Source organism: Motacilla alba, chromosome 5 (genome assembly GCF_015832195.1).
Source record: "Motacilla alba alba isolate MOTALB_02 chromosome 5, Motacilla_alba_V1.0_pri, whole genome shotgun sequence".
Lineage (NCBI taxonomy): Eukaryota > Metazoa > Chordata > Aves > Passeriformes > Motacillidae > Motacilla > Motacilla alba.
The window spans coordinates 18,649,106-18,665,649 of record NC_052020.1 but is presented as its reverse complement, the minus strand read 5'-3'; the positions used below and the strand labels follow the sequence as shown (position 1 = coordinate 18,665,649).

The 16,544-nt window shown below is 37.3% G+C and overlaps 1 protein-coding gene across 1 annotated transcript in view; it reads right to left on the bottom strand.

Moving 5' to 3' along the window:
- Positions 1 to 1,349: 1,349 nt before the first annotated feature.
- PDHX (pyruvate dehydrogenase complex component X) overlaps positions 1,350 to 16,544 on the bottom strand; it is a 36,186-nt gene continuing 20,991 nt past the window's right edge. The window contains exons 6-11 of the mRNA XM_038137838.1: positions 14,830 to 15,001; positions 13,259 to 13,406; positions 11,332 to 11,390; positions 8,583 to 8,741; positions 6,380 to 6,444; positions 1,350 to 5,128 (exon numbers count right to left, since the gene is read on the bottom strand). Coding sequence (XP_037993766.1) covers positions 4,864 to 5,128; positions 6,380 to 6,444; positions 8,583 to 8,741; positions 11,332 to 11,390; positions 13,259 to 13,406; positions 14,830 to 15,001 — 868 coding nt within the window. The 3' untranslated portion in view covers positions 1,350 to 4,863. The remainder of the gene's footprint in view (positions 5,129 to 6,379; positions 6,445 to 8,582; positions 8,742 to 11,331; positions 11,391 to 13,258; positions 13,407 to 14,829; positions 15,002 to 16,544) is intronic.

Genomic DNA, 16,544 nt, shown 5'->3' with positions numbered 1-16,544 from the left:
CCTGCCCCTGTTCATCCTGTAGCTGAAATCTGAAAGGCTTTAACAAACACAGTAGAAAAAGCAGCAGATGGTCTTACCTCTCCTTCTTCGTACATACAGAGATTGTACGTGGGCCCTCACACACAGGAATTATGCATTTCCTTTAAAAGGAGGTCCAAGGAGTAAAATTCCCTTTCTAAATGCATTATGGAATATGAAAGTTTTGAAGTATTATTTCCTTTACAGTTTGCCTGTAACAATTACACAGTCAGAGATCATCTGCTTATACTTTATGGCTTAAAGAAATCCAGGCACTCCTTGATAATGAATACAATAGAGATAATGTTACACAAAGAATGCTGTTCAAATACAGGTGAAAAAGACTCCTTTCTTTTGACTTTCATCTCCTCTACCCTCCACAATAGGGATTGTCTTCAAAATTAAAGATGTCTTCCTGCAACTGCTTCAATCTAGTCTTTGGCTAAAGTGCCTCTCTCAGCTCAAACTACACTTAAAATTTAAGCCATGTGAATATTTCAGACAGCCCTGACAGGTGAATTTCAATAATAATTTCTCTTCTATGAGTATTATCCACTTCAGTAAGAAGGCCTTGACCCTCTGTGGTCTGTCTGCAGCTGTCAGAGAACATACAAATACATATGGACAGCAGCCAAGGAGGTACCTTAGAGCATTGTTTCAGATAACTTCACATATCTGGAAATGTTTTTTCTGTTCCAGCCTGGGAGTCACTCAGAATCATTAGCCCTCATTATGAACTTGAGTAAGACACCACCTGCTTTGAAGACTGTGATAGTTATAAGTAGGTTCAAAATATGAATGGACAGAGAAAAGACTCCAAACCTACCTGAAAAAGCTGTAATTCCTCTATATTTGTCAACAGGGAAATGTAAGGTGTTAAAACATCTGATTAATTTCCCTGGGTGCAACCAATTAACTTCTGAATTGACTACAAAATAACTGCAAATTAGTTCTCTCTCTAAATACTCTTGGGAATTTGAATGTTACTTTCATTTGAATCTGTGCATTGTTTGTACTTGAAAGGAATAGTAAAGGTGCTGTAGAATTCTTTCCTAGTATCCTAGAATGAGCAAGTAACATATTGCACTCATAATATCGGGTTGAAATTCACACTGTAAGTCAAAAGTTTCAAACATCAGAAGAGTGTAAGAAGAGTTCTTTTTCTGATCTACCCAGAGATCTGTGGTAGTTCCTGTTCTCCAGGCAACGAGGAGGAAACCGCTTGTTGCTGTCTGTGGAAACCTCCAGAAAGGCCAGTGCATGCTGCTAATGCAGACTGGGATGTGACACAGCAAGTATAAGCACCTGCACAAACAAACAGCCTCCTCAGATATGTAAGCTTATCATTTATTTGGCAGAGAAGAAATTAAAAGGGTACCAAAGCTGGAAAATGAAACATAATTATTTCTTAAAATAGGCAACTGAAACAGGAATTAATTGATGGCTAGTATGGAGAGTATCCTTCAGTTGATCAGATCCCTGCAAATTGAAGAGAGTGCTGTAATGCACATCACACAGACAATGCAAAAATCATGGAACTGCAGGAGAGATCTGCTGCTTTCACAATTCCCTTCACTCTTCATACAACAGTGAGTAGAAATAAAAATATTCACAGCTGCCCTTTCTTCCTGTCTAGGTCTAGGACACAAAAACTTCCAAAGTATAAAAGGGAATCTTCTCTTGTTCTCTTATCTTTTAAGGAGATAAATAGTGGCATTCATTAATGTAGCATGAATCACTTTCCTCAGTACAGGCACTGAACAAACAGATATGTCCGTCATTTTCCAGCTACTTATTTTCTCATAATGACACAAATGTTTAACTTGCCAGGTAGGGCCACTATTAGGGAGAAAGGGAAGAACAGTATGGTTATTGTAGCTGAATAATTATGTACCACAACACCTACAAGTTGAAACAAAATTGACGTAAAAGCGAAGGAGCGCAAACGGAGGTCAAGCAAACAGTGATGGTTTTTCACTGATAAAGATGAAAGATGCAGATTTAGTAAAGCAAACATGCAAAGTAGCCTGTAGCTTTCAATAAGTGATTTTCACCCCAGCTTAATCAACAGGTGATTTCACCCAGATCCTACGTTTGTGTTTCTTGGACATGTTTCTGCACATCTCTAGCAGGCTACTATGAACATCCTCCTGCTTCACTCAAGCATGACTACACAGAAAGAAAGCCCAAGTTTAAAGTTCAAAACTTATGCTTAACTAAAGAACATGCTGAAAGACACTTTCAGCTTATCAGGTTTTTTTCCTGTTTAATCAATTATGGATGTAACTGCTATACCAGCTTAGAGGAATCTGCTTTCTATGCCTTCAACATTTTAGGGACAAACAGAATAGAACATCACTGCATATGAGTCAGCAGTGTGCCCTGGCAGCCAAAAGAGCCAACTGCATCCTGAGGTGCAGGATACAGCATCAAGCAGGAATTAAGAAAAAAAAAAAAAGGCTCAAAAGTTAAATATTCTGACACTGCAACTAGGGATTAAAGTGTGACACACAATTCAATATTTGCCAACGATCACAAAGTCCACAATAGATTTTTTTTTCTAATCATGCCTCCTGCAATGGAAAATGATACAAAGATAGTATGTATCCTAAAAGCATGCATTTCAACATATATTCATATACACCATTTTTATGTTTTTTAAAAAATTACTCACAAAAGTAGATGCCTTCATTGTATTTCTTGCTTTGGTATGTAAAGAATAGGCTGTCAGAAGACATTTGAAAGAATAAAATACAGAAAGCTAAATTTTTCATCTGTGAAAATTTTACTTTGAGGAAAATTTGCTTCAAAAGGAAGCATACCCATTACTAGTTATTCACTTTCTGGAAATTTACCCATTGTTCCTATCCCAAAGAAGATACTGAATATTTAATCTGTATGGGCATGTATTTGTTGTCTCACTTCTGCTGAAGTGCTAGATGTTGCCAAGGGTACATTTCCTCTGAATTAAGGAGATCTGACTGCTATTACCCATCTGAACTCCACACATTTCCTTCACAGGGTGATGACTGACATATTATATCTGCTTCAAATAACAATGCTGGCAAAGCAGGCAGGTGCAAAGAAACTGCAATTCAACCTCGTGTTAGCCTTGCCCAGTTCCGAAGCTCCAAAGGTTTATTTAACCTGGAGAAGCTGCCTTGCCTGCTGGAACAGCACAATGGATGAGAGCACCCCCGCGGGTGAGAGGGACACAAATCCCATCCCATCCCATCCTTACATGCAACAGCGCCTTCCAGCGGCTCCGAGGGCACAGGAAAAGCACTAGCTCACAAGAAGGGATCGCAGCGTACGCAGAACTGCAGCAACACAGAGCAGCCATGCAGCCCTCACCTGCAGGAGCACCACCTAGGGGTGCCAGGGAACACACAGCACCACTGCAGCAACACGTGCATAAGTGAAAAGCAGGAAACCACATTTATAATCGGCCTGAAAAATCTCCTGGGCAGAGCAGATTCAGCAAATAATGAGATCTTCTTGTACATTAAGGACAATATAGAAATTGGTCCTTTTTTTTGTTTTTTCCTCACAGTAATACGAGGTTGACAAACAGCTTTGGAAAAATTGGAAGTCAATCGTTTCAAACTGCAAATTAATCCTCAGGAATCAATCTTTAATATGGTTCATCAGTAAAAACTCTTGGAAATACAGAATGGCTATGTCCATTCCTGCACAGTAAACTATATCTGGTAATGAGAAATCTCCCCAGTCAAACTAATAGTTTGTGAAATTTATGATAGAAGAAGCTAAAGAAGCAGTCATTTATCAAAAACTCTCACCTCAGTGTCAAGTAAAGGTTGTCTTGCAAGTAGCTGTCTACCTGTTAAGCTGCAGCCATAATTAATTCCTACAAATCATTAGGAAAAAGCAATTGCACAAACCAGAATAAGACAAATCATTCTCCCATAATTCTATTGACAATTTATATTCTCATGAGGTCCTGTAAACAGTTATTTTATAACATTTACATGCAATATGTGGTTCCATATTTATATGTAAGAAAGATACCAATCTAATTCTGTTAAAGTTCAGCCCACTGCACTTGAGCCTCCAAGTTACATTTCAATATACACTGATGATGAAACACTTTCTACCTACATCTACATTCCATCCATGCAAAGAACAGCATTAATCAGCAACTATTCAGTGTGCAAAATTTAACCTTTCATACTGGGACCTCTATGAGAGCACTGCTCGCACAATTAAGTTCGGGTTTTTTCAATACTTAAAGGAGGCTTTTAAGAAAGACTGGAACAAATTTTTAGCAGGACTTGTTGCAATAGAAGGGGTGATAGTTTTAAACTGAAAGCGGGTAGATTCAAACTAGATAAAAGCAAGATTTTTACAGTGAAGGTGGTAAAAGACAGTACAGGTTGCCCAGAGAGGCAGAAGATGCCCCATCAAGGGCACATTCAAGGTCAGGGTGGGTGGGGCTCAGAAGACATCCCTGGTCATTGTAGGAGAAGCTGGACTAGACAACCTTGAAAAGTTCCTTCCAACCCAAATTATTCTATTATTCCCTTTTATATTTCATGAAGTTTTATTGAGTTTTTTTACAGGTGAGATTGACTCTCCTATGCAAACATGTGCCATTGGTACTACATGTTTAAAGAAATGTGGTATGTTAACTTCAAAGTCTTTTAGCTTTACAGTACGAAACCTGGTTATTACAGAAGACTAAAATCATGAGTGTTTCACATTAATTCATAAATTAAATATTTTTAACTGTCCGTCTTCAGCTATTTACTCCTCTATACAGAAAAACAACCCTAAGTATATAATAGTTATCTATGTTGTCAAAACAGGAAGCAATCTTCACTGAGTTTAATTTAAGGCCAGTCGCACTGGATTCTCTATATTGGCTTTCAAGGTCTCCAGAAACTTTGAAGCCAGTTCATCATCCACCACTCGACCATCACTCGAGAGAGTCACTGTCATGAGTTGATGCTGTTCAAGTTTCTCATTCCCTTCTTCATCTTCCACAATCTTGAGCTCTGGTCTTGCTCGGCCCACAGCGAGGATGCAGGCCTGAGGAGGGTTTATGACAGCTGTGAAATCACTGATGCCAAACATGCCCAGATTGGAGATACTGAATAAAACAGAAAAGAGTTTCAGTAACATCAGAAATTACATATTCCTTCCAAGAAATAATCTATATACAAGAACTACTATGATTTAAATTCCCTCCAAGGCAAAACCCATTAAGTTAAAAATAGATCTAAACTGTTTTCAGTTGAGCACATTCAGACTCTCAAGGGTTTGGAATTTTTGCAATTAAAAATTACGCACCTTTTTATAAGTCCCATTTCTTTACAGCAATATATTCTTGCACTGCACACAATGAAACCAGAAAGTAAGCCAGCAAAGCAATGTCTTTAAAAATATTTTGCCTGTTCCTGTTCCAAGCCAAATCCAAATGTCTTTTAGACTGAACTTCACAACTGCAAGTTACTGTGGCTGCGGGTATCCACTAATCAATAAAATTTGGGCATCTAGGTATCACATGAAAACATTTCTGTCCGTGTCACCACCTGTCAAGTGGTACTTTAGGAAAGGCTTGAATTCTTCTGTGACAAGTTGTCTATGGAGAAAGCTGGCCCACCATCTCCTCCTTTCTAGTTATAGTTACAGCAAAGAGTGGAAAAAGGATTAAATGGCACAGTCCATCCACCAAATGGCACCACTGCCATGTTCACCATACACCAGGTCCTTAAGTGTCACATGCACCTGCTTTTTGAACACTTCCAGGGATGGCGACTAAACCACTTCCCTGGACAACCTGCTGCAATGCTTGACAATCCATTTCATGAGGAATTTTTTCCTAATATCCAATCTAAACTTCCCCTGGTGCAACTTGAGGCCATTTCCTCTCCTCCTGTTATACCTGGGAGAAGAGGTCAACCCACACCTCACTACAACTACACTCCTTTGAGGCAGAAAGAGTGAAGAGTGATATGGTCCCTCTGACTTAACAATCCCAGTTCCCTCAGCTGTTCCTCACAAGACTTGTGCTCCAGACCCTTCACCAGCTCCACTGCTCTTCTCTGGACACACTCCAGGACCTCAATGTCTTTCTTGTGGGGATGGAACCAAAACTAAACACAAGATTCAAGGTGTGGCCTAAGCAGTGCCAAGTACAGATGAAATGAACCCAGCAGGGTAATTGTTTCCCCCTGATACAAGACACTCAGTCTAGGTTTGACCCTCCGACTCATCACAAGGAGTTTCATCCTAAACAGAGCAAGATTTTAAAAGAAATGCATTAAAAGACAGTGGAATAGCTGAGGATAAAACAGTTCTGAACCCATGGTGCATGTATTAAATACTGCTAGAGTTTTACCTAAAAGATCCACCCTGGTACTCTTCTGGTAACAGTTTTCCATCTCTGGCCTTCTTTGCTAGAGCCTAAAGAAAATGAAAGAAAACAGGCAGAGAAAAGAAAGAAATTAGTGTGTTGTAATAGACTAATTATTTTTATTTCAGTAAGACATTTTAAGTACCATACAGACATTAAGTAAGCAAAAGTCACTTGCTTTTGGATTTAGGGAAGCACCTCAGCAACACTGCTGTTGTATATGCACTGATTTGGTAAAGAGACTAGGACACAAAACTTCATTTTCCCACCAATACTGGCTGTTCAATAAAAGCTGTTCTCTCACCTTACAAATACTGTTCCAGTTTTTACAATAAACCACCATTCTCCCTGGTGGTTTTAGGTTATCTAGCAAAATACTGATGAGATAAATTCACAGTATTTGTAACATATTTGTTACTGACTTGTACTATTTCAGAATTTTCTACCAGATTGAATGAATATATTTCTCCCAGCTAAACTACCTCTTGAAAGCTGCATTTAAGGCCACTCCTTCTGTGTTCTCCATTTCATTTGTGAGACTTGACTTTTCTTTAAAATTCAACAGAAGAAAGCTTCAAAAACAGCCCAAGAAGTTCATACTATGTTCCAAAATAAGATCACAGAGATGTACAAAATTTTAAAATTCATAATAAGCATGTCAAAGTCACAAGGATACACTAAGCTTTAGTTTAGGCTTTTTCTCATCTCTGAATAATTAGTGAAGACAATAGCCATGGGAACAGCATTCACACAACAGGATCAATACAAGCGTGATGCGTTTGTGCAATTGCATTATTTGAATGATGAAAATCCAGTGCCAGGATGCATATGACCTGGAAAGAAGTCAACATTGACATGCAGCAGAAGGAGATACATAAGCAATTACACAAAGAAAGCGCCTGCCAAACTACAGGGAGACTGACAGAGAAGCATCTGCAGTTCCAGTGTGTGCACATCAGGTACGTGTTTATTTCAGTAATTCGGTGAAGAAGTTGAAAAGCAAAATGATGTTCATGTGGACACCTACGTCACACAGATTCCACTTGAAAGGCAAGGGGAATGCTATCATGGCCCCATTGAACATAACCCAAGCTGCATTTCCATCTGAACTGCAGAGCATTGATTTGTGGTAAGAGAGGTTTACAATACCCCACACTATTACAGGTATTGGGATTATAATGAAAGCACAACATTGAACAATGCTTCTCTTCTTGTCATTCCATCACAAACCCCACAACAAGCTCAGCTGACCTTCCTCCTCAAATGGCTACTAGTGTAAGGAATTGTTTTCACAACACATTCAGCATAAAGCAATATGGACTGGAAAAAAACCAAAAAACACCCATTGATGAATGTTTTGTGGTACGACCCATCTTTTTCTGCCACAATTTTTTGGCTGCTCCCCTCCACCAACACAGACTATTATGGCTTCTACAGCTTCATACAAAAGGCAAGAATTTACGAAATGCAGTAGTCTCTAGTTTAGGAACAGTTTTATGTCCTAGGATCTGCTTCCATTGCATTCCTCAGATGCTGTAAGTCTTTGATTAGCACTTGTTAAATGACAAAAAATGGCCTGTCTTGGGGACATTTCATCATTCATTCTACTTTTGCCTGCCAAAAACCACTCCTTTACCCGGAAACAACTGCCACATATCACTCTGACTGGCACCTGGTCTATGCAAAATACTGCTCATTAGTCTAAAGAGTTTAATGTTACATCCTTAACTGAACTACATATTGAAAAAATTGCAGACAGAAATATGTTCCATAATATAACTGTAAAGAGAATAGAAAAAACAGACACAAGAAATTTTCTGGGAAAGGAAAAAAAAACCACAAAAAAACCAAAATCTCAAACCCCAAGACTGGAAATACTAATGAAACTAGCATTAAGAAGCATTCTCTTGAGGAGTAAAGAGTTACAATTATATTAAATTTCAAAAGTCTGCACAGGTTTATTTTTCAAGCAGTCTAGCCACTATTCAACTAAATAATATGATGTTATTGTTGATGAAAAATGGAGCTGCAAAATTAATACGAATTTTGAAGTGTAAGTAATGTTGAAACTGCTTTACTTCCACTGCCTTTGTTATTACTGATGTGTATCTGGGTCACGCTACATTTTCTGCTACAGAAAACCATACAGCTGCTCTATTCCTCAGCCTGCTGCACATTTCAGACCCACCTTTGCAGAGGCAGCAATTTCCTTTATTCCCTTGGCAGCAACATCTTTTATGATTGGCGTAATGAGCCCTCGGTCCGTTGCCACGGCAATGGAGATGTCAATGGACTGCAGCCGCCTGCAGGCTTCCCCATCCCACGTTACATTCACATCTGGCATTTGCTAAAGCACAGACAGACCATAAAAAAAAGACAGCTGTTAGAAGAATAACAGTGCAATCAGTTATTAAGAAAAAGGAAATTTCTTTAAGACACATAGCTACCTACAGGCATTCACCACGTGCATTATCTTGCACTGATTTTATTCATATTTACTTCGTCAAAAAGCATGGAATGTATGCACCAGAAACTAAAAATGGCAGGACAGACAGAAGTTTGTTTGGTCTTGCTAGGAAAAAAACCCACATTACTATAAATTTCTTCACCGATACCACCTTATGATGGCCAGAATGTAAAGCCTCAAAGCAGTGCAACTTCTTCCACAAAATAAAATCACAGGACACTGGATTTTGAAGCATAGACATGGACATCCTACTATACTCACGTGTTGTTTTTCACTAGTGTCTCAAGCATGATTCTCAACAAATAAAATATGCTGCAGGTACACTCACTGTTATTCAGATGTTCTCCTAAAATACATCAGATTTTTTTTTGTGGGTGGACTAAGTTAAAATTGAGATGTTCACTGATAATTTAATTTAGTTTTTTGAGTTTAATGAAATGAAGAGGGTATTCCAGAAAAATTATGGGAGGGTTACAATATCAAAAGTGACTGTACTGTCTATCTTAAATAACTGCACTCCTAGGAAGAAGTGGTATGACAGTACTCTGAGTTCCTATTCTTCAACGCCAGCATGTATAGTGGAAAAAAAAAAAGGAAAGAGAAAATAAGAAAAAAGTATGTAGTATTCTACTTTGCAAGCTAAATAAACGTCTAGAAGTCCCACGGTTTACACAGTTGTAAGATGCTTTCAAGAGAGTGCTGTGCAACTCTAACTCTTTATATAAAGGTATTCAAAAGAGATGGTAGGGACAGAATTTGTCACTTCAACAATGAAAGGACAGCTGCTATAGGAGCTGTTGTTACACAGCCCAACCACTTGAGGATATCAGGCTGGAAGTTTTACTTCCTTGTTCCAGAAAGAAGAACGGTTCTACTAGGCTGTCACCTGGTGAGCCCACTGGCACATTCACAAGATCTTGGTTGTAAAATGTCAAGACCAAGCTGAAACACATAACCCATAACTGAACCTGTGATATCCTAAGTGAAGGAGAAATTTAGCATGTTCAAGAACCAATAAAAGCAGTATCTTGAGGTGTGCCATAAACTGTCAAACCAGCTGCAGCCAGCTCATTAGAGCTAGAACAACACATTTTTCATCATTCAGAAATAAAACCTAACAAAATATTCTCTGAAGAGTACCCAGAAAAGAGTCAATGAAACTGCCTTGAATTTAAACTTGAAGATGTATTCACACCACCTAGTTTCAGGGGGGAGAGGTACAGGTGGAAGTGGGTTTTCTTTTTTTAAAGCAGTTGCCCACATCTTTTCCTAAAATGCAGACAGAAAGTAGATGAGATGTGAGCTTGATCATGAACTTGTTTCATGATATACTGAGTTAAATCTGTTGGGTCTTTTTTTAATGTATTATTTTAATAGTCAAACAAATGCTAGCGTAGATTTCTAACAATAGGATAGAAGAATTTGATTGATTACCTCCATATCAACACAGTATTTTTATCAGCTCAAAAACTAACAGCCCCCTCAGAAGACAAAATACAAAACTTCTTGCTCTCTGTAGTTATCCAACACTCACAGCAGTTCATGGTAAACTTTGGGTGTCACTATTTCCTCACAAAAGGTTTCAATAGGGCACTAGAAAAGCTTCTTGTTATGTACACATCTAACAAAAGCACAGCACACATATTTAAGTCATCCTTTTGGTTTTGGTATTAACTTGCAGAGTTTTTTTTTCCAGTCTAAATAATGCCTCAAATTTCTCTCAGGCAATTGCTTATAAAACTGTGTAGAATCCTGTCTATTTTCTGTCCAAATTATACATTAAGCTATACCTCTTAAAATTATACATGAATATTTAGTTCATGTTCAGCTAGAAATCTTTAATGTCTTTTCCAGTCCAGTGTTCTCTCAATTACATACATCCACAGGAATACTCCCCCAACTTAAACAAATTCCTCTCTCAACTTCTAAGTAGTTCAAATTGTCCTCATAAATGAGAAAACCAGCTCTCACATCCTTTCCAACATTTTTATATTATTGTGAGGTAATCCAGGCAATGAGAATTCCTAGCAATGACCAGAGTGGCTGCCAGAAGAATTTTTACTTCAAAGCAGGTATCACTCAATGTGCTGTGAGAATACACCTGAGGTAATAACAAGGTTTCTAATAAGACTTAGATAAATGTGTGCTTATAACTAAAAGAAATAAGTTGTAACTAAGATTAAATGAATGATCTTTGCAATGGCTTTAGTCTACTGACAAAACAACTACTGTGATTTGCAGATGTTAACCGCAGTAAGTGGATCTTCACTAAGAAGTTCTCATTTTTATAGCTCACAGCATAGACAGTGAAGAGAATTTTACCTGGAAACCTAAAAAAACCTGACAATAAGTAATACAGGAGTACCAGCTTACTGTAATCCCACTCATATCTCCACATACTCACAAAATACTTTTCTTGTCTCCTTGGCAGTTTACTACTAAAATATATTTAAATCAATTATTTGCTTACCTTCAGAGTAACTGCTGTTGCCTTGATAATAAAATCATTTACAGATACTTTAATGTCATCTGCAAAGGGAAACAAATTTTTTTAGAAAGGATAACAATAATTGTTTGTAAGATTTGCTTTATCAGCATTTGCGTGATGACAAAATTCTAGTGATTCAGTGGATTTATTTCTTTGAAGCATTAACAGAAAGTCACTTATCTTCAAAATCCAATAATAAAAGCAAGAAAACTTTTTTTTCTCCCTTGGGACAAAAGTCATATCCATCAAGAAAAATCTCATGCAAAGACACTCAGTAGAGTTTCAGGAGACTGAAACTGATAACTAAAATCAGGAGTGGCAACAGAAGCAGGGATAATAGATACAAAGCAGATTAGGCCAAAAAATTACCCTGAAATGCATGACATTTACACAATATTAAGCTCATCATTCTCACAATTAAAAAGCTACATTACCCTTCCACCACCATCACTACTGTCAGCAAAACTGATCAAGCAACAAAACTGCCTAATTTTCAAATCTGGTTTATGGCATGTAACACACATACCTTTAGAAATATTTTTGTAAGGGAAAATAATTTATAGATGATTATATGAAGTGAAACATTAAGTCATCACAAATTTAGAGGAGTGAACCAAGTATCCACTTACCACATAAGTGGTCTGCAACATTTGCCATGATTAGTAATCTATGTATAAGAAGAGAGACAGCATTCCAACAGAGCATAAGGGAACTTTCAATTACTATGCTGCACTGACAGAATTTCACATCAGACAAACCTGTACCTTGATCATCAAATACACACTGGCTTCTGTTTACATACTATATTCCTACAGTTATATTCCTAACCCTCAGCAAAAATGTCACTGTCCAGTAGTAGAGCAGCAATACAGTTAAATGATCCACTCTGGTAATATTTTACCCTGCATCACTGAAGTTTCTAATAGTAGAAAACCCCACAATTTCCATCAGAGGAAACATTATCTACCAGGACAAGCTCTGTAATTCAACTTCATGCAAAGACATATGGCTTTTCCACCTCTGCATTTAAAGGAAATACTCATTAAGAATCAATAACAGCAGGAGAGGTGTGAAAAATTTCAAGTGAGTATTCCTAACTAAGATCCTTTTTTGGTTCATTTATTATGAACTGCTGCTCTTTAAAGAAAATATCAGCATCAGAAAATGTCTTTGGCATTCATTTGTGAATAAGATACCATAAGGAAAAATGACCTGGGTACTGTTACATTAAAAATTAGTCACTCAAAACTCTAGTGGAAGGATGAGCAGCTCCTGTATCATCCAGGAAATCTGAACATACCTGTCAAATTTAATTTTAGACCACACAAACAGATAAACAAGCACGGGCTAGTCACTAGTACAGAACAGCTGGCCTCAGTTTCTCAATCAGTACAGCAATAAAAATGTCAATTTAAACTATTCTGCTGTGTTATTCTGAATGCAGAGCTCACATGGCTTAGGAAAGCTACCATTTGAACCTATAAGCTTTCAGACCATGACAGCAATCATGAAGCTTTAGATCAAAACTTGAAGTGTCTTAGACCTAAATTATTTTACCCAAGTCACAGACTTAATACCAGTCCAGGAGGTGCATGTCTTCATCACCAAACAGAGCATCACTACTGCTTAAGCAGCCTGGTTATTGTGGAAAATAAGACTTCAGAGTGATGTGCGAGTTGGCAATGTAACACCTCTGTCTTCCTGTGTCCTGACAAGTTGTCCAATTCAATAATTGCCAGGAACTACAGCTTGAGGCCAACATACTGAAAAAAACCAACTATTTGAATGCATAGTGATCTACCTATACAAAATCTACACCTCCTGGGGAAGTTTACATGAACAGGAAAAATTAAACATTAGTATAACCACATTAGTATTACCACAGGTTAAAGTAAATCAGACTACTAACCTTTGGCCAATTCTTTTCTTAATTTCAAAACAGCATCAATGGCACAGTCAGCAGCAGCATATGCATGAGGTATGGTGGTTTTAGACTCTGTTAATCTCTTAGCAATAACTCTTCGGATGTTGCTAGCTGGGATTTCTGTGAATGTGCCCTAAAAAAATCATGTACTGTTTATTAAATATCAGGACAGCAAACACAGCTCCCCTGTGCTGAAAGTACTCCAGCATTCATGCATCATCATCAGTGACTCCTGCCCATGTCAACTATCCCCTAGGTATCCAAAAGTGATACATTCCAACTACTGAAATTAATATGAGTGTTCAAGACCATTGAGTGTTCTAGTCTATTCCTATTAACTGGAATCAGCACAACAGGTTTTACAGAATAATTCCATTTTACGGTATAGAATTAACCTTGCATTAAAAAAAATCCAAATATTGAGGCATTTCTTTTCAGACAGAGTATATAAGCACTATTCCATCTTCCAGGCTTGGCATATTGCTCAGATTATGCTTTGCTCCATTTACATTATAAAAGAACACTTCCTCGGTGAACTACTGCTTTTTCAATTCACTTAAGACAGGCTTTACTGTATCTTTTGTTATTCTTCCCTCTCCTTCCAGATATATCCAACAATGTTTCAATGGCCAACTTCTTCCTAGAAGCAGGTCAACTTGCAAGAAATCTCTTCAAATATTAGTGACTACAGAAAGCAAGAAGATAAATGATTCTGTAAAACATTATTCTGTATACTTAATCTTTAGCACACGTCCCTTGAACATATAAGGATTCATAGAATCCTTAGTACATATTCAATAGTACTCAACACACAAATTGCAATATGTATGTTCTGGTGCAATCATAGAAACATTTTATTCTGTAATGGATCTAAGTCTGAGCTTTTGAGCTGTTTGGCTCTTTGTACAGTGCAAAAAAAAAGGGCAGCATTTTCTGAATATTATGAATTGTACTTACATTGTAAACTTCAGACTAAAAAGATACACCAAATTTAGTTCTAGAGCCAGAAAATATTTTTCACAAAACCTTTTCAATTTCTACTGATGTCTATATCATCAAGGGCATTTCTTCTTTAAAAAATATTTTCTGGTATTTCTAACATTTCAATTTAACATAGAAACTTACTTAGGTTCTAGAGTTTGCACAATTACTCTCCAAGGCAACCACCAAGAAGCCTTTGCCTTCCTCACTCCTTGACAACTCATTAATGGACACTCACATCTTGCAGGAAAGCAAGCAAATCAAGTACAGTAAAAATGAATCATTCTAGTTTCTCCAAGGCCTGCAATATAAATTTTTTCATCACTTCCATTTGCAAGCTATACAAAATAGTATGCAGACCAGAATTTCAAGGATTTCACAGTTTTAATTACATTGCCTTAGAATCACTGAAACATACTAAAAACTGCACATCCCTGAGCTTGACATCTGGGTGGCCTTAGTTTCCTTCCTCTCTCTAAATCTAGAAATCTCAGAGCTACTGAAGCGGCTTTTGCACTATTCAGCTGTAGCTGAATATTTCAGCTGAAATGCTGAAATCTTAGCAAAAGTGTTACCAGTGCAGCAGGTTGTCCTGGTGTGGAAACTGGTGGAATTGCTGGCCTTGGATAAGAAGTCACAGCTGTTGCTTGTGAAGGAGAAGGCACTGCAGCAGGAGCTGGAGAAACCACAGGTTTCAATTCACTGGGTTTACCTTTCTGCTTCTCTTGCAGAAGTTTGAGAGCATCCCTGGTGATTAAACACAATGAAATACTGACAACAAAGAAACTATTTAACGATTACCTAAGTATTACTATTCCATCACTCATTCTAATTAGCCACTTCTGTACATTTAAATTTCTGCTGTCAAACCAAACATTAAGAAGGGGATTATTATTAAATTATATTAATTTTGTCTTGCCTTTGTGGTATCTTTTTAGCAAATTCTCCTTAACTTCCACAAATAAAAGGGCCTGAATATACATTAACAGAAAACATTTGTGTTAGAGAAGCATAACAAGCATCACTAACTGCAAGCATGCAAATTGATTTTTGAATTGCACTAACAATCCTTCTAAATGAGAGTACATTTATTCAGGCTACAAAGTCTGAAGTAAAAGCTGTTTCATCTGTTGTATTTGTAATAATTTGAATTTAATGTAATTACTTAGTGCTAAGAGAAAATTGAGTACTCCATTTGTCACTCATTTCTCTGCACCTTTCTGACATAAATTTGCAGAGTGAGGCATAGATGTTATACAGGCCCGTACTTCCTAACACCACACTGGAGAAACAAAGCTAAAGCGTTCTGCAAGGATTTTTTACTGATACAGCTGCTAAGACAAAATGTTCCTGTTGTGGGCACAGTATGACAGAGAGGAGAGACTCCCATCTCCAAGCCATGACACTGTGTCTGCTCCAGGTGCACTGCATTCATAAAGCAACAAGCTAAAGACCAGCACCTATGAGGCTGAACAGAAATAACTGCATTTCCACCACCACTGCCAACTCCAATTGTAGATCTCTTCTCTTTATTCTGCAGATCTGCTAACAAAAGCCTGTATAATATACCCTAGACAAATCTCTATCACTTCACCCAGAACACAAACATTCAATTCCACAAATTGGCAGAGGAAACGAAAATAAATTAAAAAACAGACTCCTTACAACACTTCCAAGGTTTTGAAACACAAGCCATAAATACTAACAAAGCTATCCAATTTCAGTGGATTACTGCTTGAGAGACTATTCTTGAGTGACAGCAAAGAGTTTGTTATTAAATCTTTATAGAAAGAACAAAATCTCAGAATACTATGCATTTTTAGTTCTTCCTAAAAAGGAGCACTCCAGAAGCAAGAATTAAAAACTGAAAATCTCTGCAGAATGCCTCTAACCATTGCTGACTCGCTTCAATTTATTCTTACCTTCAATACATACTTCAACAAACAATATTGAAAACAAAAAAGCAAATGAGCTCAAGATAAATTTTTTCTTTATTAAAAAGTTGTTACTTGTTTTCCCAAATTAATATGCTGGCCAAGATTTGTTTTAAAATTAAATGTTTATTATTTGACACAACTACTGTATCAGGGAAAAAAATTAGATTTGATAGAATGAAAATCATTCCCTACCATTACAATTTGAGGCATAAAAAGTAACTGCGTGACATAATGCAAGCTTTTTGGTTAACATTTAGAAGCTACCAAAAATTTGTTAAGGGCTTGCACTTGGCAGTCATAGGAGAGACCATCTGGTTTTGGTGGTTTTTAGTATGTTAATTGGAAAATGTATT